Source organism: Copadichromis virginalis, linkage group LG13, assembly GCF_057382275.1.
Source record: "Copadichromis virginalis isolate Kocher_CV1m ecotype Utaka linkage group LG13, C_Virginalis_male_GT1.1, whole genome shotgun sequence".
Classification (NCBI taxonomy): domain Eukaryota; kingdom Metazoa; phylum Chordata; class Actinopteri; order Cichliformes; family Cichlidae; genus Copadichromis; species Copadichromis virginalis.
In genome coordinates this window covers 2,678,847-2,705,665 of record NC_140630.1, presented here as the reverse complement: position 1 = coordinate 2,705,665, position 26,819 = coordinate 2,678,847, and the positions used below count along the sequence as shown (strand labels likewise).

Below are 26,819 nucleotides of genomic sequence, written 5' to 3'. Positions count from 1 at the left end.
TGGGGCTCAGGTGGTTCGGTTCCCAGCGGGTTATGAGCGTGGAGGCAGTCAGCCATGTTTGCTCCAGTTAAGAGAATAATCATGGGGGGAAGCGAGTCGGCCTGCTGCACAGACTCATGTTGGTACAGATGCTGGCTGATGTTGAAACGGCTCAGGAGAGCAGACGTCATCATTTTATAAAGATTTCATTCAAAGAAAGAAAAATGATCCTAATAAGACGCCTGAACCAGGCCTGCAGATGTGACACGGCTTCTCCGTGACCCCGCGGCTGCCTCCTGACGTTTCTAAATCAAATTTAGGGATCAGAGTCTGGACTGCATTTCCCTCCCTGAGAGGGAAGATCAATAAATACATGAATATGTAACTGCACTGAATTTAGATGGATGGATGCAAAGAAGACGTGATGACGGGACAGAGTGCAGAGATAAAGGTGTGATAAAAAGATGGAGTGGTAACAGGAAATGGTTTTTTATTTACATTAGCAAAACTTTGTTAGCAGTCACTTATCAACAGAGCCTGATCGTCCAGTGAGCACAGCGGAGCCACCGCCCTGTAAAACCACCAAAACCTGGAGGTCGTCTGTCTCAGGTGGCCTGAGCTTCATTTTAAAACCAGCTCAGTGGAAATACGAGCGATGCTGAGTGGATGGATGCTGGTCGCTGATGTTTCCGGTCCGGTTGAGTTTATTTCTGTTGGGAACTGAACAAGACGTGGTTTGTAATTGATGTTTGCATGTGTGGATGAATAAATGACCCAGAAGGAGTCGGGTCCTTTGTTGTGCTCCAGCGGCCGTGCGCGGCGCACGCTGTGGTTCACGCCGGGATTCTAACATGAATGTAGAACAAACGGAGGCTGAGGCAGAGCGGTTACTGTAGCGCTGTAAAAACCCGCCATCTCCTGAAACGCCAAATCCCTCAGACGCGCTCTGCTCACAAAAACAAAACCACCATCCCTCTGTGCTCTCATCATCCCCCTCCCCTCCTCCGTGGTCCTGAGTCAGCCAATCAGCACACATCTCGGTGGTTTGGGATTCCTTGAGCTCTGCGCGGTGGTGGAGGGGGGGGGATTAGAGGGGGTGGGTGGTGTGGGGAGGGTGTCTAACATGATCCGAGCTCGCCGCGTCCCTCCCTCTCTGTGTCTCTAAAAAGAAAGAAAACACCTCGGCCGCCTCATCAATGTTTCATGAGCTTCTGCAGAGCGTCTGCGGGCGCCCCCGGCGCCCCCGCCCGGCCCGCCTCCTACCTCCACCCTCTTAGTGAAATTAAAGGAAGCTCCTTTCGTGAAATTCACACAAAGGTGGGGTGAGATGCGGCCTCGCTCCTCTCCCTCGGCCCGTGTCGAGTTGCGTTCGGGACGACTCGCTGAACCCGGCCCGTGATGCCGTTAGCACAGGATGCTAAGCTCCTCCGGGGCCATTTCATGTGTTTCATAAGCCAAAGTGTGTTTTCATGGTTCGGTGAATGACACCGACTGATTGGTTGGAAGCAGATTGTGTGACAGTCCTGGTGGTTTCCTGCTCGCCCCGCCCCCGTCACAGTTCCAAAGGGATCGGCTGCTGGGTGTGTTGAGTATATATGCTTTTATTTGATCATCGCAGGCTTTGATTGCACTGAGATTTTTCCACTCGTACGTTTTTGCAAACAGAAAGATTTAGTGCTGCAAATCTTCGAGGCCGATCCTTGGAGCTCAGCGTCTGATGAGCTCATGCAGGAGTTTGTCTGGAAATCTTTTCAGCGCTGATTTAAGATTCAGGAACTTCTCTGTATGACTGATGATGTGCAAAGTCCTCTCTTTAACTCTATAAAGCCGGAAATTAGATTAAAAGTTGGACAAAACCCAGCTCCATAGCTGTGCAGGATCTACCCCCCTCCTGCCCCCTGACAGCTGGGGCGGGCTCCCACCATCAGCCGTAACCTTCAGCATGACGTGGAGCCTCGCGACTTAAAGGCCTTCGCCATCAAAGCTCAATGATTAAACTGGAGTTTTTCTTCGATCTCTAGAAGAAAATATTTGGTTAGTTTGTCCTGTTTTTGATAGCCGCCATCATTTCTGGATGAAATGAAAGCTTGGTGGTGACGACGGACGCAGGAACCAGCGGCGTCGGAGGCGGGAGCAGAATGGAGTGATTGTTGAGAGCCTGAAGGTGGCACGAGGAAGCGTCTCAGGACGGAGCTGTGCGTTTCAAGTCTCAGTCCGTTTCCACTCGCAGATCTGCAGCTTGAAAGGACTCTTTCATAGGGACGCTCCACTGAGCACGCTCGCAGAGGGGGCGGGGCCAGTCTGAGCCCAGAGAGAGAGATGCATAAAAGCTAAAAATAAACAGAGGTAACGTGTTTGTTTGTGTCCACAGCTGCACACAGCTGTTTGAGAAGAGAGAAGTTCACCTCAGACCACAAACCAGCGAGGTCACGGCGCCTCGTCACGGCGCTTCAGATGCTGCTAATCAGTTTCTGAGGGTTTTCTGCGCTCAACCACCGGAAAGCCACATGACTCATCCAACAGAGCTGCTTTCAGTGAACATGCATTTAAAGCACGTTAAGGGAGTGAAGTAAGCACCAGCGCTTCTGTAATAAAACTGAGAGTTTGCAGATTTATTGACTCTTCTTTCTGATTTCCTGAGCTCGAGCCTGAAGCTGCTTCTCCAGGTGTTCTCAGGACTCAGGGGGCCGTAATCGGACCCGTCTCAGACCACCTCTGAGGTCTGGATGGTCACGACTGAGCAGCAGTGGAAATAACCCACAGAGTCCTTCATGAACGAGCAGCAGGGCTTTAAAATCCCTCCAGACTAACAGGAAACCGTCAGCTGATCTGGAAGCTGCTCGCGGTGATAATTTCACGTCAGGAGCTTTTAATAAATCACAATGTTCTCCATTCATCAGCTGCAGACGGAGCAGCACATCCACCCGCGACGCCGGCCAGCTCCTATTTTATTGTGAGCTGATTATTAACCAGATGTGTTTAATGAATAATCAGTCATCACAGCAGCTTCAGAGCAGACCCTGGTTTCTGTGTCTGTGAACACCTTTACAGCCTGTACGCAGAATCTGCCCCCACGTGGGCCTTTAGAGCGCCACACCACAGGGACGCCAACCACGGCTTGCATACCCGGGTTCCACAAACCTTAAATTCTCCGTTGCTGACGTAAAATGACGACTTATGGCAGAACGCCATGACCTCATGACCTCCCAGCACGGAGCCAGCGCCTCGTCTGGGACAGTTGTAGCTTCGGAGTTGTTGAACCAGGCGTCGAATGTTTTCTGTTGTAGATTATTCTTGTGAAGGCATCTGAAGCGCAGACGTCATTACAGAAGGTTTTAGGAAGGTACAGAAGGTTCATGTGACCACTAACCACACGTCGTGTGAACGAGGCCCGGCCGTGCATGAGTCTGCGAGCACCGGGCGCTAAAACAAGTGCCCCAAGTTCAAGGATTCATGACTGTCATCAGGGAACGAAACGCAGTTACTGAGGTCTGAGTTCAAATCATTAAACGTCAGAATAAAAGTCATCAAAACAAACAAAAATAATTTGTTAAATGTGAAAAACGACCCGTTAGCTAAACACGGATACACGGATCTCTCAGCAGCAGTCAAACTGACACAAACAGGAAACGGAGCTGCTTTCAAAGTAAAAGTCACACCTTTTGAAACATGTTAGCCGCAAGCTTTTACTTTGAAGGCGAACGTTCTCGGGTTTTACTGCTGCTCCGTGCCTCGTTGGCGAGCGTTTGCAGACAGGTTGGCGACCCGTCGGGGAACACGTGATCCCTCAGCGGCGATGTCACGTGACCTCGGAGAGGAGCAGCAGCAGCTCGTGACCCAGTCGTCTCAGACTTATTTATCATTGATAATCAGGGTGATTGATCCTGACGCGAGGCTGTGACGGTCGCTGTTGTGAGCCGGCTTCGTCAGCGTTACAGCGCCGACCAATACTTGGAGCCACGCATCCGGGCGCTGCGGTGAAGCTTCTGTAATGAAGGAAAAGTTGATTTATATCGATGGCGTGCATTTCCTGGCGTCCGACGGCGCGGACACACACTGACGGCTCTGCTCGTGAGCTCGGCTTTGTTTGTGGGTGACAGTGGCGCTGAAAAGCCTCGCCGGCTCCTGACGTGTAGAGAAAGAGAGGAAGGAGGAAGGCATGGAGTCTTTATTCAGCTGTCAGCGTGACAGGAACAGCATGCCCCACACACACACACACACACACACACACACACACACACACACACACTCTCTCTCTTCTTTGTGTGTCTTTAGTGTTTTCGGGCGAGCAGGTGTGGGAATGAGACTTCAGTGATTTCGTAAGCGCGTGTTTTGTCAGAGCGAGTGATCTTATCTCATCTCTGGTGTTGTGTAATGACCTACTGCAGGAATGTGAGTGTTAGAAGGGTTTGGCTGCTCTATCAGAGCCGGCGTGTTGCCTCGAAGGTCAGACTGTGTGTAAGGAATCCGTGCCGCTGTTGGCTCGGCACGAGGAGCCACAGAGACTTTAATCAGACGTTAAACGTTGGGTCATTAGCGGACTCTTTGACGTCCTCGTTTATTTGACTTCTCGCAGAGCAGGATGTTAATGCACGACCTGAAGAGGGGAAGGATGAGCTTCAGCTGCGAGTTTGGACTTTGTCAGTCAAATCTAAACACAGGCAGGATTTTTGGATTTGGTCCTGAGCTGAACTTCCAGAGGATCTCATCGTGAAGCAACAGGAAGTTAATGCAAGAGTTATTACGCTCCACTGATGGTTGTCTGTACATCATACAAAAACATACACACAGGCCAAAACAAAGCACGAGTGCTGATAACTGACCAGATTCATTCTTCTGCAGACGTGCACACACGCCTCAGGCCTCAGATGATCCTGAAGCACAAAGCATGAGGCTAAAACTGAAAACGCCTCATTTTATAAACACAGAAAACACGCAACGGCCTGCAGCAACAAAAAAATGGAAAAGATAAAGTTTTGGAAAAGGAGACGACGTCTGAGAGGAAGCAGCCGTTTCTAAATCTGTCAGAGCAGCAAACAGAAACTATTGTTTCACCGTGTTTGCGTCTGTAACATCCCGTCCAAGCTTTGGCTTCCTTTCCTCAAACTCCCAGATACGCTTTCCTTTAAAGGCCTTTATCAGGTGTGTTTTTGAAATGCATTATAATCTAATATAAGCAGTGTTTCCTTCTTGAATCCGAATAGTGAAGAAGATTAATGAAGTGCGTGCATAATGACCCTGAGATCAAACCGACTGCTCACAGACTCTCTCGGACTCTTTGAGTCCTGCGACTAAAGATAATAAAGTTCAGTGTTTTTAACTAGAGCTGGACCGAGATTACTGCTGGTAAATAAGGACTGAAGCACTTTGGATTTAGAAGATTTGAGTCACAGAAGGTTGAAAAGTTCGAGTTTGCTGTTTGTCGACAGTTTCTGCTAAAAATCAGACAAACTGTCGGCGTGAATGTCCCGGCGAGGGGTGGGGGCGGAGAAACGAGCTGCATCTTGTTGGCGTTCTGCTCGGTGACATGAAGTCATCTTCCCGGATGAAAACGAGGGTCGGCTCATCGACATGAACCATTAACATTCCTGCGAAAACACAACAGCAGCAATCAGAATAAGCTCGAACAACGGGAACTCCGGCTCTAAGGCGGGGCTAAGGTCTGCTGTTTGGAGATGGACTGAGCGTGCTCAGTGGCTCTGATGGGCAAAGCAGCGAAACGGCACAGCGTCCTCTCTGAGAAACACCGTTCACAGGAAAGGCGGGGCCATGGCGTTGGTTGTGATTGGACAGTTCGGACGGTTCCCGTTTCTAACAGCGGCGTCATTTCTGCGTTTTCCGTCCGAGGAGACGAGCTCGCAGTATAAAAAGGTCTCAGCATGTTGTGCTGCTCACGAGACGCTGCAGCTCAGCAGCAGGAAGCGTCTCCTCATCGGCCTTGTGACGTCAGGAACCCAACGGTCCAACGACCTCCTGACTGATTCGAGTTCTGTCCAATTAAATTGCAGGGGGACAGCGGTGACGATGAGTCTGCACCGGCGTGGACAGGGATAGCCGCGATCCGTCCTGCCCGGAGGCGTCGCTGAGTCGGCGCCACATATGGCCTCGGTCGGTTTAACGGTCGATAATCAGCCTGTGTCCTCGCCTCTCAATGCTCCTCTGTCCCCAAATCTGGCTCGCTTCCCCCTCCTCACGGGAACACACTGCCGCTCTGTGTCACATCAGCCATTCAGGCGGAAGGAGAGGGCGCTGTGATTGGATGACAGGCCCCAGTATTGTGCCCTGTGATTGGCTGCCAGGCTCCTGCTGTCTGAGTTTCTGTGAATGAAGGTTTTAGTTTTCTGCTGAACATCTGTGCTCATTATTAACACACACACACACGCATGCACACATGCACGCACAGATGTTGCACAAAATGAGATCAAACACCTGCAGATTCTGTGGACGTCAAAACAAACCTGACCTGCAGGTGAGATTTGCATAAAGTGAGTCTGTGCTGTCAGACACGGGTGACAGTTACCTGCCTCATCCAGACACACCTGAGCACAGACGAACTGGGAGTTCCTCCTTTTGTGTGGAGGTTAAACAGCAGTGATCGGGGCTTTGTGCTGCACTCAGGTGTCTGTCAGGTGACTGCATGCAGGCGTCACCTCCAGGTGCTTCATAAGGTCGCCGCCCTCGGTGTGAGAGAGGACCTGAGCGCTCAGGTGATGAACGAGAGGGAAGTTTGAAGCCAGAGTTGCATCATGGAGCGGATCTGCTGAATGGCCCGTGTGGATCCGTGTGAGTCGGGGAGCGGCTTTTAGGATCAGAGGTGAGCTGCAATCAGCCGCTGCAGGAAGGAATCGCAGACTAAACCGAGCTTCTGCCGGTTTGTTTCTGTTGCTCTCAGTAGTTCCGACCTCCACACTCGCTCACGGGGGGGATCCTCTGAGGCCTCCGCTTCCTGTGGGAGATCAGGAATGCTGGAATCCTGGAACTGTTGAACTGGAAGTGTGTGTTTTGACAGGGTTATACGATCGTGCGTGTTTGGGAATGTCATACGATCCGTCAGGACTGGCCTGGATATGGAAACGCAGGCCCGTGTGTCAGAGAGCCTCTCTGTCTCTCTCTGTTAGTGGAAACAGATGTTTGATGTGTTCGGCCTGTCTGACACTCCTCGCTCGTCGCCGCCTCCTCGAGACATTTTCACGTTAAAGGTTCCTTGTGGCCATTTTGGCGAAACCTTTGTAAAAGTGATGAAGCTCGTGTGTCGCGGATCAGCGTCTCTGTCTAAATATTTGGCAGTTTTATAAATTTATGTTACATTTCTGTAAAATTCTGAAATGTTTTTTGTAACATTCACACATTTGTGACTCGTATTAGTTAAACTTTCTTCACTGAAGCTAATCTGAGCCTTTTATCTCTGCATCACATCGTGTGTGTGTGCGTGTGCGTACGTGTGTGTGGTCATAGTTGCATAGAAAGCTTCATTAGTCATTACTGGATGAGGGGAAAGCAGTAAAAACTAAAGTAAGCGCTCAGACATTTCCTAAAAAATCCCCTCCATCACGCCCACGTGACGATAAAGAAACGATTGATTCCCGCTGTAAACCAAACACACACACACACACACACACACACACACACACACACACACACACACACACACACACACTCTCAGGGGAACGCAGCTGGCATGTTTGGTGAAATGTCATGTTCGCTGTGCTCGTTTCTCACAGCCTGAAAATAAAAAGCTGTCGGTGTTGAACGCGACCATGACGGCAGGTCGGGACGACGCCGATGATGATGATGGCGCTCGTTCTTCGTCTGCGTCGTGAAACATCGACTGGATGTTGTTTGAATCTTCAGGACAAACATTTTGTCCGTTCTGTCCTCTCAACCTTCACTTCCTCTTCCTCACCTCTGTCCTTTCCTTTCTTCTTCTCTGTCGTTTCCTGTAACTTTTCCTCTCTTTATCTTTTTTTTTTTTTAACATTTCAAACTATTTAATATATATTAATATAATAACATTAAATACATTAAATAATCACTGACAATTATGATAATGATCATATCATATTATTAGCTCTTTATCTTTCTTGGCTTGTTTCCTTTCCTCTCTTTCACCCTTGCTCTTGCTTTCACTTCCTCTCTTTTGACTCTTATCATTTGAATTCAGAATGCTTTGCTCTTTTATTTCCTTGTTTCCATCTTTCTTCTTTCTTTCTTGTCCTTGTTTGTTTCTTCTTCCTCTGGTTTCCTCTTCTCTCTAATCCTTTCCTTCCTTGCAACCTTTGCTCTACATTTAATCCCCCCTAAGGTCCCCTCTGGTTACGTTTATTATTTTTCCTTTCTTTTTTTATGTATTTTATTTATTTATTTTTATCTACTTTTTGAGGATGAAACATTTTCAAATTTCGGACGAACGCCACAAACGCCGTCATGAGCTCGTGTCGACCTAGACTTCCCATGATGCATCGTGATCATGTTTATGAGAGCGCCGCATTCACACGATGATACGAGCAGTGATGCGCCTCACATGATGCTCATGCTCTACATTCCTGTGTGTGTGTGTGTGTGTGTGTGTGTGTGTGTGTGTGTGTGTGTGTGTGTTCCTTTTTTTTGTCTCAGTGGGGACGAATCACGCCATGCCCCTGTCTGGTTTGTGTGTACTTCCTCAGGCTCAGGTTAAGGTCATCCTCAAAGTGTCTGTGTGTTATTGACCCGCCCCATCAATACACCACTGTCTCCTGCAGGCCTAATGAAGCGCACACAGCTGCTTCTTGTGTGCTCAGCAGTATCTGTGAGGAAACTGAAGCCTGTGACATTGACTTCTGCTTAGCTGTGTGTGTCTGTCAGGGTGAGATTGTGTAGCTTTGCGTTAGCAGATGGTAACACTGCGTTTACCTCGGGGCCTCCCGTCACCTGAAATCACTTGGCGTGAAAAAAATTACAGACATTTGTGAAATTTGCAGGAAACTCTGCAAAAAACTGGAAAAATAATCGTTTTTCCTGAAGCTCGTCGTGAAAATGAACATTTAAAGAATCAGTTTGTTGAAATTTATGTTAAAATGGTCGAAAGTGTTTGGCCACATTCACACACTGTGAATACAGATGTTCTCAGTCCCACTGCAGGTGTAGAAGTCGGGCAGAGAGCCGTGCAGGCTGCCCTCACTGGATTTGAGCGTGGTACCGGACGCGCGATCAGCTGATTTATCGTGGAATGCGGGAACGTTAGAGCGAGGTAGCCGAGTGCGTAAAAGCTGATGACTCCAACCCTGCTCACATTAACATCAGCATGCTGGGAGCTTCATGGCTGAGCAGCTCCTCTCCATAAAGTGCACTCTGAGTGGTCCAATCAGAAGAGAGAAGACTCCTTAAAGGGGCGGGGTCTAAATGTTTGAGGGTTGTTTCTGGGTGCTCGGGTGCATTTCCTGCTAAAACTAAAATAAAACCAAATAAAAGCAGACCTGCTGTTTCCCCCAGACAGGAGCTCAAAGATTAGACAGAAAAGCATTTGCAGGAATGCAGCCGGGCGGGAACGCTGCGACTGTTGGCAGCCCGCGAGAATATTCGAGTATTTCTCATAACTGGAGGTGAGCCGTGCTCAAGGCAAACGACACAAGCAGCGTCATACCGAAAGTGTGTGTGTGAGTGTGTATTCATATCTTTGTGGGGACCAAAAAGTGGAATTTTACTATACTTATGGGGACCAAAATCCAGGTCCCCATAGACTGAAAATGTGGTTTTAGTGTCAGGTTACAGTTGGGTTACGGTTAGGGCAAGTGGCTAGATGTCCCCACAAGATATGAATAGCCGACGTGTGCGTGTGTGTGTGTGTGTGTGTGTGTGTGTGTGAGAGAACACATTCTCCTGCTGGGACGAGCATCTGCTGCTTTCTGAGCACAGGAAGGGGAAGCCCCAACATGAACACACACACACACACACCCTGCAGTAGGAAGCATGAAGATGGAGATAAGACGCTCGGTTCTCTCGGCGAGTTTAACTCTCATGTGATGATGTCTCTCGTGCAGGAAACAAACGTGCCTTAAAGAACTTTAAGCGGCCCGCCCTGAGCCTGTGCAGGCAGCGCGGGCCGCCACGCTCCATCTGCAGACACTACACCCCTGCTACACCCAAACATTTAGGCTAATGATGCAGATTTTCTGAATGCACCAGCTGACCTCCGGCCTGATGAATCCACGGCTTGCAGCGCCGCTCGCTCGGTGAAAACTTTGATGATGATCTCAGCCTTACTCCATGTGGGAAGCCTGCAGGGTGATAGGCTGCTGACACTTTGGTGTCACTTCATTCTACAGTTCGCACAGGATTTTAGTTTTTCTACCACAGTGACGATACGGTGTGAGGGTTCGTTTGGCTGAAATGTTTCTTCAGTTTAGTTTTTGTTGACTTTCAGAGTGTTTGTAAGATCCAGATGTGGATCCGTTTGGATGTTTCTCATCCCGACCTCGCAAATGTGCATCAGAGTGAAACTGGAGAGGCCGGGAGGCGTCGTCACCGAGTACCCTCGGAGAGCGGAGGGTATTTCCAGCCTATCCAGCAGTCAGAGCGCAGATGGCTGTTTGCTGTTCTCAGTGCCGATGTTCTCGCAGTGAGGGCGGCGTTGAAGTGTTATCAGCTGCACTGTTGTGGTTTTATCTCTGGAACAAATTTACATTTTGCTCACTGAACCTGCAGCTTCCATTTAAAAAGGCTCATTCGATCCGATCTGAGCGTTAAAGCCAGAAAACAGCAGGTTTCATAGATTTGTGCAGACTGTTTGTTCCAGTCGTCCTCGTTGCTTCTTCCTGTTGATATCTGGGCAGTTGTAGACCTCGTGGCGTCTTCCAGCAGCTCCAGTTTGATATCGGAGCGTCTCCGCTGAAGGCCATTCAACACTGAGGCCATTGTCTTGCTGCAAAATAACAACACAGCGCGAAGGTCGTGGATTTGTGTGAACGTTTGTTGGACTGGGCAAATCTTATCGGCCCAGTTTCCCTGCAGAGGTCAGGCTGAGTTCAGTCCGGTGTGGAGGAAGAGCTTCGTGTTGGAAGACGACTCGAAGAATCTGTCGGTGCCGTGTTTTTATCTGCGGGAGTGACTTTAACCACCGTGTATGACTGCAGACGTTGTACAGCGACGATGCGAGAAGTTTAAAATCTGCAATCATTCAAAACCAACCTGTTCGATAACGGGTCAGAGAGGCCACGCCCCCCACAGTACCCCGGGTGTTTTTTGTCCACATAAAGCCTTTGGTGTGGTCAGTTAGTAATCAGCACTTTAAAGCAGCTCCACTTAAAACGTGGCATGCTAGAGTGTCAGCCGGCCGTGACCTTTGACCTCTGTCTTCACTGCTTGAATCCTCACAGTGAGTTCAGAAGTCAGCGGCGTGTGAAAGCACGCACAGAGCAGCTGTGGGTGGAGGATGTGTGGGTGTGGTGCCAGTTGTGAAACTTCCTCCTGTGACCTCCTGAGTTCACGCGCCGCCGTGTTCGAGCTGCGGCGACAGACACGTGTGACGAAGAGCTCGTTTAAAACATTAAACAAAAGCTCAAACACTCTGCAGCTCTGTTTGTTCTGTTTCTATAAAGACAGCGTCAGACTGACGGCGCTGCACCGAGGCCCGGGAGTAGACCCTAGATTATTATGAAGTGTCACTCATGCAAAGCCACGTTGTCCAGTAGAATAGATGGTAGGTGAGGGATCGTTTTAGACTTCTGGTTTTGTTTGGCCCCAGTTTGTGAAAAGGACCTTTGAGTTTGAATCCATCGTCTGTTGTCTGAATTATGTAAGTGTGCGCTTCGATCGACTCGAGCGAAACAGTCTGGTCCCAGATGTCGTCGACCGCACCGAAGAGCCAAAAACTGGAGGCTGATCCTCGAGCTGTCCACTAGAAAATAAGTGCGTGTGTGTGTGTGTGTGTGTGTGGGCGATAACAATAACCAGCAGGCTCGTGGGAAATAAACTCTGCTGCAGGTGTGAGCCATCAGGCGACACTTCATCTGCTGCGTGTTTGTGTGAGCACGAGCAGAGTTCAGGTTTAGTCTGCTTTATCCAGCACAGGAGAACACACACTCACGTGTGTATTTATATCCTTGTGGGGACATCATTCCCTAGCCGCGTACCCTAACCATCAAATATGAACGCCTGACCCTAAACCTAACCATAACCTAATTGTAACTCTGTCACTAAAACCACATTGTCTGAAAAATACCTTCAAACTCGTGAGGACCAGGATGTTGGTCCCCACAAAGATATGTAAACACACACGTGTTCACATCCAAACCCTGCAGAGACGAGCAGGATGCTCGGAGACTCCTGGCTGTGATTATCGTGTCTCACTCTCTCTCTCTGTCTCTGTGTCTCTCTCAGATGAGCGTGAGGCGGTGCAGAAGAAGACCTTCACTAAGTGGGTGAACTCCCACCTGTCCAGAGTTTCCTGTCGGATCACCGACCTCTACATGGACCTGAGGGACGGACGCATGCTCATCAAGCTGCTGGAGGTCCTGTCGGGAGAGAGACTGGTGGGTTACGTCGCTGTCAGGGCTTTTATTTTGAAGGAGTAGCAGAAACTGGAGAAATGTTTACCATTCAGAGTCACGGGGGTGCGGTGGGTCACTGGGACGAAATATTCCATCAACAGCTTCATAAAAACAATCATACGTGACCTGAACTGATCATCAGGTGACTTTAATGTGACTAAATATTAGAAACACTCACCAAAGCGCCGAGAACGAGACGTTTTTAAGTTATCTCAAATATGTCTTTGTGACTCCGTTCTGACGTCGAACCCTCATGTCTGTTTCGTCCTTCCCCGCCTGCACTGATGGAATCACATTGGACTTCTTTTTTTTTTTTTAAACCCACTTTGGGTCATTCGGGTCTGAACAAATCGTGAAAATAAGCGAAAGACTTTCTGCTTTTCAGCCATTGTCCACCTTGTAAAATGTCTCTGATGTTTGTGAACGTGCAGATGGAGGTAAACTCCTCGGCTCTGGCTGATGAAACCAAGCCGTTCATGGACAAAAGCTCTGTGCTGTCCTCGCTGCACAGCAGCAGCTGCCGGGCGTCTCCGCTCTCCCCCTCATCTTATCTAAAACGTTTATTCCTTCTCTGTGGAGATGAAATGAGGCGTTTATGGCTCTGGCAATCATTAACCTTCCTCTGTCTGCTTCACTTCAAACCACATCGGCTTCCAGCGCTCTCGTTTCTGTCTTGGTCGAGCTTTTTTTAAACGGATGTGTGTCATCGGAGGCGCCGCGTACACGTCACACCAAATATATAAAAACAGCAGCGCGACTCTTTAAGACGTCAGCAGAGGATAGAGAGGAGGAGATGATGATGATCAGCAGCTTAGGATGATTCAAAGCTCATAATAATCCTTCTTTCTCTTATACTGAGCCTCAGTGCTGCCCCTCACTTCATCATCTGTCTGAACCACCAGTTTTAGCTCCTCCCCCTTTTAAGACAACCTGTTTCTTTTTCACAGATGTCTGCTCAGAGCACGCTGAACTGAATTTATGTCGAATCATCCCAGAAATCCATAAATCCGGGTGAACGTTAAACAGTCGAAGGTGTTTCTGATGCTCTCGAGTTTCCACATTTTGAATTCTGAGAGGAGAGCGAGTCGGTCTGTCGGCCTTCCTGCTGTATTCTCCTCACGCTCGCATGACGTTAAATCACTCAGACTTTCCCAGTTTGACCCCCAGACTCTGACTTCCGACGCTACAAGCCAAATCCCCCCCCTCTTCTTTTTCTTCTTCTGTCTGTCGAAGCTCTTCATCTCTGACCTCCTCTTTCGCTCTGCTGTCATCCGGCTTTCTCTCAACCTGTCAAACACACACGGAGAGGAAACGCAGCCAGGAATCCGACTTTCCTCCGTTTTCACCTTCTGTTCGGTGAGGAGGATGTTGGAAACGGAGAGATGGTGACGTGTGAAGCAGGCTGGGTGGAGGATGGGGGGGGTAACGGTGGTAGATGGGGTATTTGTGCAGGGGGGGGGGTTGAGTTGTGAAAGGAGTCATTGAGTAACTTCAGGGTTTACATGCAGCCAAACGCCTCCAGAAGCAGCAGAAGAATCTGCGAGCGAGCGGCTGCAGAGGCCGTGCAGCAGCAGGCTGAGCTGTGCACGGCTTCAGTCTCTGTGCTTACAGTTAAAGTGAAGTCCAGCTTCAGCGTGGCCCACAGCAAAGACACGCGTGCACAGTTTCCTGATGCTAGCCTGCTCAGCGACAGCGTGTGTGGTTTTCTAAGCATCTGTTAGCTTATCATGGCTAAAGTAGCAAAGCTCCGTGTTTCTGACATGTGCGATAACATGGAAGTTTGAGCCACACGTGCAGTTTCAGCTGCGTGTGTGTGTGCACAGTAAACCTGAAATAATTCTTGTTTGTCTGCAACCCCTCACGGCCAGCGACATCTGGCTTTGCATCGCGTGCTGGGACGTCCAATCGGGCACAGCCCCACCCACCTGCTGGTCCCGGCAGTCAGATTACGAGGCTCAGAAAAGGCAGCGTTAAAGGGGGAGGAGCTAAAACGGCTTGTTTCAGTTAGCTGATAAACTGCATGAACCCATGTCAGACACAGAAGGATTATTTTGAACTATAAATCGTGCTGAGCCGCTGTAGATGAGCACATGTGTAGACGAGCATGACGTGGGCTCAAGGGAAAGATGGATTTGGAGAAATCTGAAATCCTGTGGTCAGAGAAAAATGTCAGAAATGGTTTAAAATTGGTAGCATTTGTTTAAGAAATGACTCAGAGGGCTGAAACAGCAGCGCTTGAATGGAAGGAATTTGTTGGGACTATTTTCAGAGGCGGATTAATCCACACCGCGTGTTGTTTCCTGTAGCTGGATGATAATGAGGGAACATGTCAGAGTCCCACAGCAGGATCGCTGATGTTTTCTGGGCAGCATTTGGTAGTAAGATGCGTTTTTGTTGGACTTGTTCAGGCCTCCCGTTGCAGTATTGTGTTATAAAAAACATCCATCACTGTCCTCCTCACTCCAGGGTTACTCTGAGGGGGCCTTTCAGGCTTGGCTCAGGTCCTATTTGGGAAAAGGTTTCCGATCAGTCTCACCGCAGTCACTCACAACACAAACAGGCCGCCCCCGTTTCATGACACGGCGCGATGCTCCAGCCTGAAAGCCGCTCCAACCTTCTCCGCGTGGAAATTCCCGCTCCGGAGTGGGACCCGCTCCTGAGGGAGGTGAAATGGTTTGTTTTCATGGCTGAAGGTGCTGATGAGCGTCAGCGTGAGGTGACCGCCGGCATCGTCCAAAAAATCCCTCTGGTCCGAGTCCAGGTCCTGAATCACGGAGCGACTTTGAGCCGTTTGTGTCCGTGTGGGGAAAAAGAAACGTCTGCGGTGTTATTGTTGGCCTCTGTCCCGCTGTGTGTGTGTGTGTGTGTGTGTGTGTGTGTGTGTGTGCTGCAGGATGTAACGTGGCTGCTCTGACATTTATTTTATCGTCGACTTCTATTTGTCCTGTGTTTAGTTTATATTTCGGGATTTCATCCAAATTTAAACATCGCCTTCCTGAATTTGTCAGAGCCGTCCGAGAGGCTCGCTTTCAGCAACGTCCATGAAACACAGGCAGGTGTGCACAGCCTCACCTGTGTCAGCTGGAGACTCTCCGTGATGTCACAGCATCCTGACCCTGAGAGCAGCGAACTCCTGTTTCTGACTCGATGTCACATTCAGCTTGGGTGGAGTCGCGTCCGTTTGTTGTGCGACAGCTGAACTGTCAAACATCTGGCTGATGATTCGGGGCTGAAGCTCGACAGTAAACTGGGTTATCGCAGCGTTAAATCGTCCTGTAAATCCTTTGGTCATAATCACAGCCGAGTCCTCCTCATTCGGCGTCTTCTGCTCCGCCTGCTGGGAAACCGAGGCTCACGGGCGTTCCACGACTGCGGGCACGCTGGGCTCCGTTTCCTCTCCGGGACAGGAATCGCCTCACCTGCACAGTTTCATGGGTGAACTGCCCAGAAACAGAGAAAGGAAAGAGCCCAGGATGATCCATATCAATTCTTTAATTAGAGCATCAAATCCGTAAAACCTCAAATTTGGAGTCAGATATGATTTAAAAAGCACCAAATCATCACGATCATAAAGCTTCAAGCCTCAGATTTAGTTTGAAAATGAATCGAAATCATCAACAAAGATTCTCTGATCAGCAGCTCGAGCCCACAGTCTGAAGTCAAACGGCAAAAGTGACTAAAGTGCTCCAACGCCAGTTTCTCAGGTCCCACTTGCAGCGCCCCCTGGTGGGCGGACCCCGCCATCTCTTTTTAAAAGCTGCTCATCAACCAAAACTAAAGCAAATATAGAAACTTATATGGCAGAAATGCCCAAAGTGCTCCAGAGTACAGCGTGTGTAATGTCCTCAGATCTCCTGTCTGTCGCTTGGCGATCGTGGACGTTTCAAGCCATGATCTGTAAATCTGTGACGTTTCCAATTGGAGGGATATAAACTCAGGACACCAGCGCAGCTGCAGCATGAAGCAATAAATAGATGATAAAACAGAAAATGTCCGTTTGAAAGCGTTCAGCTGTGTCTGCAGCTGTTCACACACGGCGGCCTGACGCGGTTCACGGTTTCTGGTTTCTGCGGGTTCTTTAAAAAAAACCTCACTCCTGTTTTTGTTGTCGTTTCAGCCGAAACCCACGAAGGGTCGTATGAGGATCCACTGCCTGGAAAACGTGGACAAGGCTCTGCAGTTCCTGAAGGAGCAGAGGGTTCACCTGGAGAACATGGGCTCCCACGACATCGTCGACGGAAACCATCGCCTCACTTTAGGCCTGATCTGGACCATCATCCTCCGCTTCCAGGTAACAGGCAGCTGAGCAAGTTTGCATCCCAACACCAGACTGGGTCATCACCTGCTAGTGTGGTGTGTCTCTTTTTTGGGCGCCATTTTGCATCCCAAAAGACGTCATTACAGTCATCCCTAACACTAAAGATATCCACTGTGACCGAAGTAGAGAAGCTGGTGTTTTCCATGGGGGACAAACGACACCGTTTACGTCCGTCTGTGATTTTGTGTCCTCAAAACTTCTCAGTTTTCAATTGTGAGACAGAAAAAGTCTTATGTGCCATTTTGCATCCCTAAAATAATGAAGCACTTCCTCTGTTGAACCTTTCACATCGATGCTGTTTTGCATCCTGTAGGATTTCATCCAAAGACTATTTTGCATCCCATAACACACCGAGTATATTCTCACTCGCACACACGTTGAACCAGTTATTGACACGAGATGCAAAATGGCAAATCTGACACCTTTAATATTACAGTTTATTTCACATAGAAGTGAAAGCACTGCTACACTGGAAACTAATCCCTTAATATGATTATGAAGTAGTGAGTTTAAAAATCGGCATATTTTGCTGCAAACTGACGAGTTGAAGTGAAGTTGGTGGTAAAATGTTCACTTCATCCGTCACAAACCAGGCGGCTGTTTGTTAGCTTCAGACTCGTTAAACACAATCAGGTGAAATCCGAAGCCCCGGCTCTTCCTGTGACGTGGTTTTACTGTATGCTGACGGTCGATGTCACTGGGGCAGTGAACAGTTGGGTGAAAAGGATTTAGCTTTTATAAGCTGTGAGGATTAAAAAATGACGGTTTAAAATCCTGCGGTGGAGGAGCGAGTGCAGACCGATAGCAGGACCACAGTTGGTTTCATATACGCATCAGCTGTGCTCGAATCATTCGAGCTGTCGGACTCAAACTGATGGACGTCCATCAATGAAGGTGAGATGGTTACGTCTGTAGGCTCGTGTGTCTTTGTAAGGACACACTGAGGTTTTCAGGAAATTGGGGGACGTTTTGGAAAATGAGGACGTTTCTGGTTTGCAGAGATGTTGTTCAGCACATTTTGCGTACTTTGTCTCATCTTTAAAAAGCTGTGAGAGTCCTCGGAGTCGGTTTAACCCTAAAGCTGACTGCTTCTTTAAACTGTGCGCCTCAGATCCAGGACATCAGCGTGGAGACGGAGGACAACAAGGAGAAGAAGTCGGCCAAAGACGCTCTGCTGCTCTGGTGTCAGATGAAGACGGCAGGGTGAGTCCTTCGGTTCCTCTCCTGAAAGTTTCTTATACGACTCTGCGCGGACTGTGATTGGCTGTGGGTCCAGGGAGGCGGGTCGAGGGGGGGCTGTCGCAGCTCACTTTCAGCACGTTGATGTCATTACTCTGACATGGTTAGATGGATTTATGATGATTTCTTCTTTGCAGATATCCTAATGTCAACATCCACAACTTCACCACCAGCTGGAGGGACGGGATGGCCTTCAACGCCCTCATCCACAAACACAGGTAGGGCTCAGCCTGCTGCAGGTGCTGCGCAGGGTCGAGAGAAACCCGGCACACGCTTCTCCGAGTGGAGAAATCTGACGTTTGATGGAAACACTGGCTTCTGCTTAATCGCATTTTTAAAAAACAGATTAAAATGATTTTTAGAGGAACTCTCTACGAAGACGAACACTCCAACACCACAGCAGGAGCTCGTGGGAGCTTTTACCGCGGCGTCCTTCAGAGCTCATTAAGATTTAAAACCTTCCTTTCTTTAGTTTATTAGGTGTGATGTACGCAGGCTTCTACAAAACTTTCACTTGTGGACAAACTTGTTTTTCTTTAAACCTCTAATCCTGATGGAGGGAAGGCGGAAACATAAAGACTAAAGTTCCGTTAGTCACAAAAAGAGATGAGACGAAAACATCCTGATGAAAAAGGAAGGCAGCGTCTCGTTAGCAGTACCGAGGTCCGGTCAGACGCAGCGTCCTGTTCTGACTGCTTCAGACAACCCATCACCCACTTCTGAGTGCCTCCCTATCCTCCAGGGTGATGTTGGATGCTGGGACCTTTGCATTGCTGAGACAGGCTGAAACTTTTCATCTGCACAGCATCTTACAATGTTGTGTTTGCAGCCATTCCCCACTTCTGTGAATGGTACTCATAAATCATGACGATTTGCATATCAATGATCATAAACTGACCTCACAGCCCATTCTGTCCTTAGTTCCTCAGGTTCACGCGTTACTTCTCACCTGCAGTTTATCAACACCAAGATGGCGACAGCAAAAAATCTGAGCTTCCTAATTCATCCAGACAACTCGAGCTAATGCGCTGAACTCTGACAGGGATCATTTTAGCCTGCGTGCCATCAGCGTGTGACGATGTCTGCGAGTAGAGCTGGAATCACGTCACCTTTTGACCTTTCTCCTTCTGTTTCCGGTCTGCAGACCAGACCTGATCGACTTCGATAAGCTGAAGAAATCAAACGCTCACTACAATCTGCAGAATGCCTTCAACCTGGCCGAGCAGCACCTGGGCCTCACCAAGCTGCTGGACCCCGAGGGTAAGCCACGGCACGCGCACACACACACACACACACACACACACACACACACACACACACACACACACACACACACACACACACACACACACACACACACGACATGTTAAATCTGCGCTCTTCATGCTCGTGTGCAGACATCAGTGTGGACCACCCTGATGAGAAGTCCATCATCACCTACGTGGTCACCTACTACCACTACTTCTCCAAGATGAAGGCGCTGAAGGTGGAGGGCAAGAGAATTGGGAAGGTGACGACGACTTTAAAGAACAAAGAAACAAAACGTCTCGTTAAACACTTTCTTTCCTGAAATATACCAGACGTTAAGCTCACGTTGGTTTTTTCCCTTCAGGTTCTGGACAACGCCATCGAGACGGAGAAGATGATCGAGAAGTACGAGTCTCTGGCGTCTGACCTGCTGGAGTGGATCGAACAGACCATCATCATCCTCAACAACAGGAAGTTTGCCAACTCTCTGGTGGGAGTCCAGCAGCAGCTGCAGGCCTTCAACACCTACCGCACCGTGGAGAAGCCCCCAAAGTCAGTATCTGCTTTTAATGCGAGACATCGCCATGGAAACAGACGAGAAGCGTTTTTAATTAATTTAGACAGGAAGTGGTAACAACGACAAGCGGCGCGCTTAATGTGCCGGATGGTTGTGCACACAGCAGCGAACTCTTTGTAGAGGAATCTCCACCTGCACATCCAGGCAGGTGGAGATTAAGATGAATAGACACTCAAAGGTGGAGCGAGACAGAATTACAGAGATGAGGAGACTAAAGACAGGCCTGGAGATGATGGAGAGATTGGGCGGAGCCATCAGTGCAGCGCAGACAGTTAGACGTGCTTCAGGTGTGTGTGTGTGTGTGTGTGTGTAACCACGACACACAAACAGGAAGCAGTGCACAGCTGCTTTAAAGGAGATGAAACAAACCTGACGTTTAATAGTTTTCCTGGAACGAGTCGCACATCTGAGAGCAAAGCAAAAAGACTCGCCGTTCCTCCCGTTACACTGAGCCGACAGCAGCGGCGGAGACTCCTCTGCAGGGTTCAGACGGCTGAGTTTGTGCTGCTGTGTTTCAGGTTCACAGAGAAGGGAAACCTGGAGGTCCTTCTGTTCACCATCCAGAGCAAGATGAGGGCGAACAACCAGAAGGTCTACACCCCCCGAGAGGGCAAACTCATCTCCGACATCAACAAGGTACCCGGCCGCCCCGCCTCCAGCTCTGTGTCAGAGCTCAAGAATGGAGCCTTTAAATGTTTATTTTACATTAATCTGCCCTGAGAGGCGAAGCGAGCTGATTGGACGGTTTAGAGTCACGCCTGGATGTGTCGACCTGGCTTTGAGTCCAAACCTGTAAAGGTTCAGAACTGCTCGGATCCAGATGTTCAGACAGATGTAAAGACCTGCTCCTGTGTGCGTTTGTTTTAGGCGTGGGAGCGTCTGGAGAAGGCGGAGCACGAACGGGAGCTGGCTCTGAGGACGGAGCTGATTCGTCAGGAGAAACTGGAGCAACTCGCCCGACGCTTCGACCGCAAAGCTGCCATGAGGGAGACGTGGCTGAGCGAGAACCAGAGGCTGGTCTCACAGGTACGCTCGGCTCCGCCCGGGTCACCTTTGATCGAAACCTTTTATAGGAATCATTTTAATTGATCTTTATGTCCTCTCATCACCTCCATGTTTCCTTTCCTCTTTTCCTTCCCTTTCCGTGTATCCTTTCTTATCTTCATCTTCTTCTTGTTTCCTATATCCTTATTATTTTCTTTCCTCTCTCCTCTTTGTCCCCATTCCCTTCCTCATCTCCTTTTTTCTTTCCCACTCCCTTCCTCTCCTTTATCCTTATTCCCTCCCCTGTCCCCTCCTCATGTTGTTTCCTCTGTGTCTTCCTCGTTTCCTCTCTCCTCTCCTCGTTTCCTTTCCTTTGTCGTCCCTCAGGATAACTTTGGATTCGACCTTCAGGCCGTGGAAGCTGCTACTAAGAAACACGAAGCCATAGAAACGGACATCGCTGCGTACGAGGAGCGAGTTCAGGTGAGTCCGTCACCTGCTCGTCTCGTCTGACGTCCCGTATTGATTGGTTTAGGCGGAGGTCACAGGTGACGGAGTGAAAGCTTAGAAAGTCATTCTCCTCCTTATCATCTCCTCCTTATCACCGGTGTAGGCGGTGGTTGCCGTGGCAAAGGAGCTGGAGGCGGAGAGTTACCATGACATCAAACGCATCACAGCTAGGAAGGACAACGTGATCCGGCTGTGGGAGTATCTGCTGGAGCTGCTGAAGGCCCGCAGGCAGCGGCTGGAGATGAACCTGGGCCTGCAGAGAGTCTTCCAGGAGATGCTCTACATCATGGACTGGATGGACGAGATGAAGGTACGGAGGGACGGCCGCCATCTTTTATCAGTGGCTTTGTCTTCCTGATTGGTCGTTCTTATTTCTTTACTCGTCCTCTGAGGACACGTGTTTGTGCTCTGCTGCTGGTTTAACCTCCGCCCCTGTGCTCTCCACCTCCAGATGCTGCTGCTGTCTCAGGATTACGGGAAGCACCTGCTGGGCGTGGAGGACCTGCTGCAGAAGCACGCCCTGGTGGAGGCGGACATCAGCATCCAGGCCGACCGAGTCCGAAACGTCAACCGCAACGCTCAGAAGTTTGCCAGCGACACCGAGGGTGCGACACGCAGACTTTACCCGCTTAGCTCCAGCTGTTTGTTCTCCAGTAACACCTCCATCTCACCTCCTGCTCCTCCTCCTCAGATTACAAGCCGTGTGACCCTCAGATCATCAAGGACCGAGTCGCTCACCTCGAGTTCTGCTACCAGGAGCTGAACCAGCTGGCGGCTGAGCGGCGAGCGCGCCTTGAGGAGTCCCGCCGCCTGTGGAAGTTCTTCTGGGAAATGGCTGAAGAGGTGATCAGTTGTTGTTGTTATTTTATTTGTAGTAAATCGGTGGTTTGAGCTCCTGCTCTGAGGAGGTGTGACTGAAGCGTGGGTGTGTGTGGGGTCTGTAGGAGGGGTGGATCAGGGAGAAGGAGCAGATCCTCTCCTCCGAGGATTATGGGAAGGACCTCACGGGCTCGCTGCGACTGCTGAGCCAGCACAAAGCCTTTGAAGACGAGATGACCGGCCGCGCCGCCCACCTGCAGCAGACCATCAAACAGGGCGAGGAGCTGGTGGCCGACAACCACTTTGGAGCCGACAAGATAAAAGAGCGAATCAAGGACATCCAGGTACGACGCACCTGTGCCGCGGTCACACACGACACGATTGAATCCCCGCCTGTTCCTAACGCCTTCCCTCCAACCTCCCGCAGGAACAGTGGGCGGCTCTGGAGCATCTCTCCGCTGTCCGTAAGGCCCGCCTGCAGGAGGCCTGCAACCAGCACCAGTTCCAGGTGAAAACATTCTCCCAGTGTCAGAAACCAGCGACTGAACTCGCCTGGCACAGGAAGGTAAACGTGCTGTTTGTTTTTCCGTCTGCAGGCTGATGCGGACGACATCGACACGTGGATGCTGGACGTGCTGCGGATCGTCTCCAGCGTCGACGTCGGCCACGACGAGTTCTCCACTCAGGCTCTGGTGAAGAAGCACAAGGACGTGGCCGAGGAGATCGGCAGCTACCGGCCCGTCATCGACGCTCTGCACGAGCAGTCGCGGACGCTGCCGCCCGAGAAGGCCAACTCCGAGGAGGTGACGGACGCAGCAAAGCTTCGAACCAGGTAAAGCTTCAAAATCCCAGAACGCACCTCGCTGACGGTTTGTGTGCTCGCAGGTTCAGAGCCGGCTGGCGGGCATCGAGGAGCGCTACAAGGAGGTGGCCGAGCTGACGCGGCTCCGGAAACAGGCGCTGCAGGACGCTCTGGCGCTCTACAAGATGATGAGCGAAGCCGACGCCTGCGAGGTGTGGATTGACGAGAAGGAGCAGTGGCTCAACAGCATGGACATCCCCGAGAAACTGGAGGACCTGGAGGTCGTCCAGCACCGGTAAGAACCGGCCCGCCATTGGATCGTCGAAGAATAACGGAAAATATCAGATTTCCATGCAAACGCACGCCGTGCCCACCCTGTCCGGGTTACGCCCACAGTCAGCGCGCTCATTTAACGGCTCAGTTACGGGGTGTTTTACTGCTCCATCAAATATTCTGCCCTCTCCTCTCAGCAGGGCCAGAGATAATGTTCCAGCAGTGGAAGCTGTGGGAACAGACCAGTAAACTGTTATTTACACCAGACACAGGTTCTTCAGAGTGTGTGTGTGTGTGTGTGTGTGTGTGTGTGTGTGTGTGTGTGTGTGTGTGTGGTTACATGGTTCGTTCACAGCAGCCTTCTTCTCGGGTTTTCAGCTGCTTGTCTCTGTTTTGTTCGACCACAAAACGTCACATGGATCCGATCCCAGATGCTGGTTGAGTGTGTGTGTGTGTGTGTGTTTAACTGCCCTTGTGAGGACCAGGCTCAGACTCCAGCAGGTTCCCTGCATCATTAAACTCACTGAGAGTTTTGGGGAGGTTCGATTGGTCTTCGGGGTCGGGCACGAGGTGGCACACACCCTGGACCGGTCACCATTAGTCAGCAAGTTGAATTACAGCGACAGACACACCTGTGTTATAAAAGCAGTCAAACCCATCGCACGCCCCCATGAAAAAAGACTTTTTGAATGAACCGGAGTCTGATTAAAACTGGAGTTTTACGAGCTCAGGTTTAATTTGATCTCTGCAGCAGGAATAAAAACACGGAGCTGTAAATGAGAACAGGTCCACCTCAGGATTAAACTCTTTTCTTTGGCATTAACTGTCGTTGTTTGACTGTTTCTAAGCTTTTCATGGCCAGATTCAGCCGCTCAAACCTTTGGTGTAAAATCCGACTTTGATACGTTGTTGGGAGAGTTAAAGCAGCCCTCCTGCTCACACCTGTGACCTCTCATCCTGGTTCTCCTGATCGGCCGTTAGGACAAAGAAAACTGTCCTGCAGCTGTTTGTTGTTTGCAATATGGATTCACAGGGTTTGCATCTTTTTGAAATATTCATGCTGATGATCCTCGTGACGTCCGACTAACCGTCTCTGTTCAGGTTCGAGAGTTTGGAGCCGGAGATGAACAGCCAGGCGTCCCGGGTTGCCGTGGTAAACCAGGTTGCCAGGCAGCTGATCCACAGTGGACATCCCAGCGAGAAGGAGATCAAAGCCCAGCAGGACAAACTCAACACCAGGTAATCAAACTGGGATTATCAGGAATCTGATGACAGCACGGCGATTAGGCTTGTGAAGGAAGCGAGATTAAAAACGACAAAGAAACCAATCTGAGACTGAAGAAGATGGCGGAGAGGAACGCGAGCACGTCGGTCAGCTGAGAAACTTTTAGTCACAGTGAAAACTTTATTTAGCAGCTGATCAGAGACGAGTCAGGAAGTGAAGCTGGACTGAGGTTAAAAAATGTATTTTTACCTGTTTTAAATGACAAATAATCAATCAGAGCTTTGATTGAACCAGAGCGGTCCGTGTATCCAGCAGGTCTGCATCTGGATACGTTTGTGATGTTTGGCTGAAAACATGAAAGCATTTCTCTAAACTTTTCTTATTTCACTTTGATATGAAATATTTATAAAGCAACACCAGCTTTGCTCCGTCTCAGTGGAAAAACTTCCAGACACTCCTGGATCCTGGTCGGCTTCAAACCTGTTTCTTCCTGATAAACTGAGCTAAGCTAACAGAAAAACTGAACACAACCCCGCGGTTATTAAAGTCTGTTCATGTCAATAAAGACACTTTAAAGATACAGTGGGGCAAAAAAGTATTTAGTCAGCCAGCGATTGTGCAAGTTCCCCCACTTAAAATGATGACAGAGGTCAGTAATTTGCACCAGAGGTACACTTCAACTGTGAGAGACAGAATGTGAAAAAAAATCCATGAATCCACATGGTAGGATTTGTAAAGAATTTATTGGTAAATCAGGGTGGAAAATAAGTATTTGGTCACCTCAAACAAGGAAAATCTCTGGCTCTCACAGACCTGTAACGTCTTCTGTAAGACGCTTTTCTGTCCCCCACTCGTTACCTGTATGAATGGCACCTGTTTGAACTCATCATCTGTATAAAAGACACCTGTCCACAGCCTCAAACAGTCAGACTCCAAACTCCGCCATGGCCAAGACCAAAGAGCTTTCGAAGGACACCAGGAAAAGTATTGTAGACCTGCACCAGACTGGGAAGAGTGAATCTACAATAGGCAAGCAGCTTGGTGTGAAAAAATCAACTGTGGGAGCAATCATCAGAAAATGGAAGACATACAAGACCACTGATAATCTCCCTCGATCTGGGGCTCCACGCAAGATCTCATCCCGTGGGGTCAAAATGATCATGAGAACGGTGAGCAAAGATCCCAGAACCACACGGGGGGACCTGGTGAATGACCTGCAGAGAGCTGGGACCAAAGTAACAAAGGTCACCATCAGTAACACACTACAACGGCAGGGAATCAAATCCCGCAGTGCCAGACATGTTCCGCTGCTGAAGCCAGTGCATGTCCAGGCCCGTCTGAAGTTTGCCAGAGAGCACATGGATGATACAGCAGAGGATTGGGAGAATGTCATGTGGTCAGATGAAACCAAAGTAGAACTTTTTGGTATAAACTCAACTCGTCGTGTTTGGAGGAAGAAGAATACTGAGTTGCATCCCAAGAACACCATACCTACTGTGAAGCATGGGGGTGGAAACATCATGCTATGGGGCTGTTTTTCTGCCAAGGGGACAGGACGACTGATCCGTGTTAAGGACAGAATGAATGGGGCCATGTATCGTGAGATTTTGAGCCAAAACCTCCTTCCATCAGTGAGAACTTTGAAGATGAAACGAGGCTGGGTCTTCCAACATGACAATGATCCAAAACACACCGCCCGGGCAACAAAGGAGTGGCTCCGTAAGAAGCATTTGAAAGTCCTGGAGTGGCCTAGCCAGTCTCCAGACCTCAACCCCATAGAAAATCTGTGGCGGGAGTTGAAAGTCCGTGTTGCTCGGCGACAGCCCCAAAACATCACTGCTCTCGAGAAGATCTGCATGGAGGAATGGGCCAAAATACCAGCTACTGTGTGTGCAAACCTGGTAAAGACCTATAGTAAACGTTTGACCTCTGTTATTGCCAACAAAGGTTATGTTACAAAGTATTGAGTTGTATTTTTGTTATTGACCAAATACTTATTTTCCACCCTGATTTACGAATAAATTCTTTACAAATCCTACCATGTGGATTCATGGATTTTTCTTTCACATTCTGTCTCTCACAGTTGAAGTGTACCTCTGGTGCAAATTACTGACCTCTGTCATCATTTTAGGTGGGGGAACTTGCACAATCGGTGGCTGACTAAATACTTTTTTGCCCCACTGTATACTGGTAATTATTTTAGGTTATTTAATAGGAAAGAATGTTTTACTCATAAATATTCATTGATTAGGTGTAATTATGTCTCTCAGCATTAAAAATACATGTTGCTCCGCCATATTGAATACAGAGACGGAGATGTC

The 26,819-nt window shown here is 49.3% G+C and overlaps 1 protein-coding gene across 3 annotated transcripts in view; it reads left to right on the top strand.

Annotated features, from left to right (window-relative positions):
• LOC146695013 (spectrin beta chain, non-erythrocytic 1) overlaps positions 1–26,819 on the top strand; it is a 100,521-nt gene that overhangs the window by 49,224 nt on the left and 24,478 nt on the right. For all 3 annotated transcript variants that reach the window (XM_085476929.1, XM_085476930.1, XM_085476928.1), the window contains 18 exons: positions 12,334–12,485; positions 16,621–16,794; positions 17,933–18,024; positions 18,198–18,278; positions 19,205–19,320; positions 19,458–19,570; positions 19,673–19,860; positions 20,404–20,521; positions 20,753–20,911; positions 21,257–21,352; positions 21,483–21,689; positions 21,831–21,984; positions 22,071–22,222; positions 22,324–22,542; positions 22,626–22,706; positions 22,795–23,001; positions 23,084–23,295; positions 24,375–24,512. In XM_085476929.1, coding sequence (XP_085333055.1) covers positions 12,334–12,485; positions 16,621–16,794; positions 17,933–18,024; positions 18,198–18,278; positions 19,205–19,320; positions 19,458–19,570; positions 19,673–19,860; positions 20,404–20,521; positions 20,753–20,911; positions 21,257–21,352; positions 21,483–21,689; positions 21,831–21,984; positions 22,071–22,222; positions 22,324–22,542; positions 22,626–22,706; positions 22,795–23,001; positions 23,084–23,295; positions 24,375–24,512 — 2,659 coding nt within the window. The remainder of the gene's footprint in view (positions 1–12,333; positions 12,486–16,620; positions 16,795–17,932; positions 18,025–18,197; positions 18,279–19,204; positions 19,321–19,457; positions 19,571–19,672; positions 19,861–20,403; positions 20,522–20,752; positions 20,912–21,256; positions 21,353–21,482; positions 21,690–21,830; positions 21,985–22,070; positions 22,223–22,323; positions 22,543–22,625; positions 22,707–22,794; positions 23,002–23,083; positions 23,296–24,374; positions 24,513–26,819) is intronic.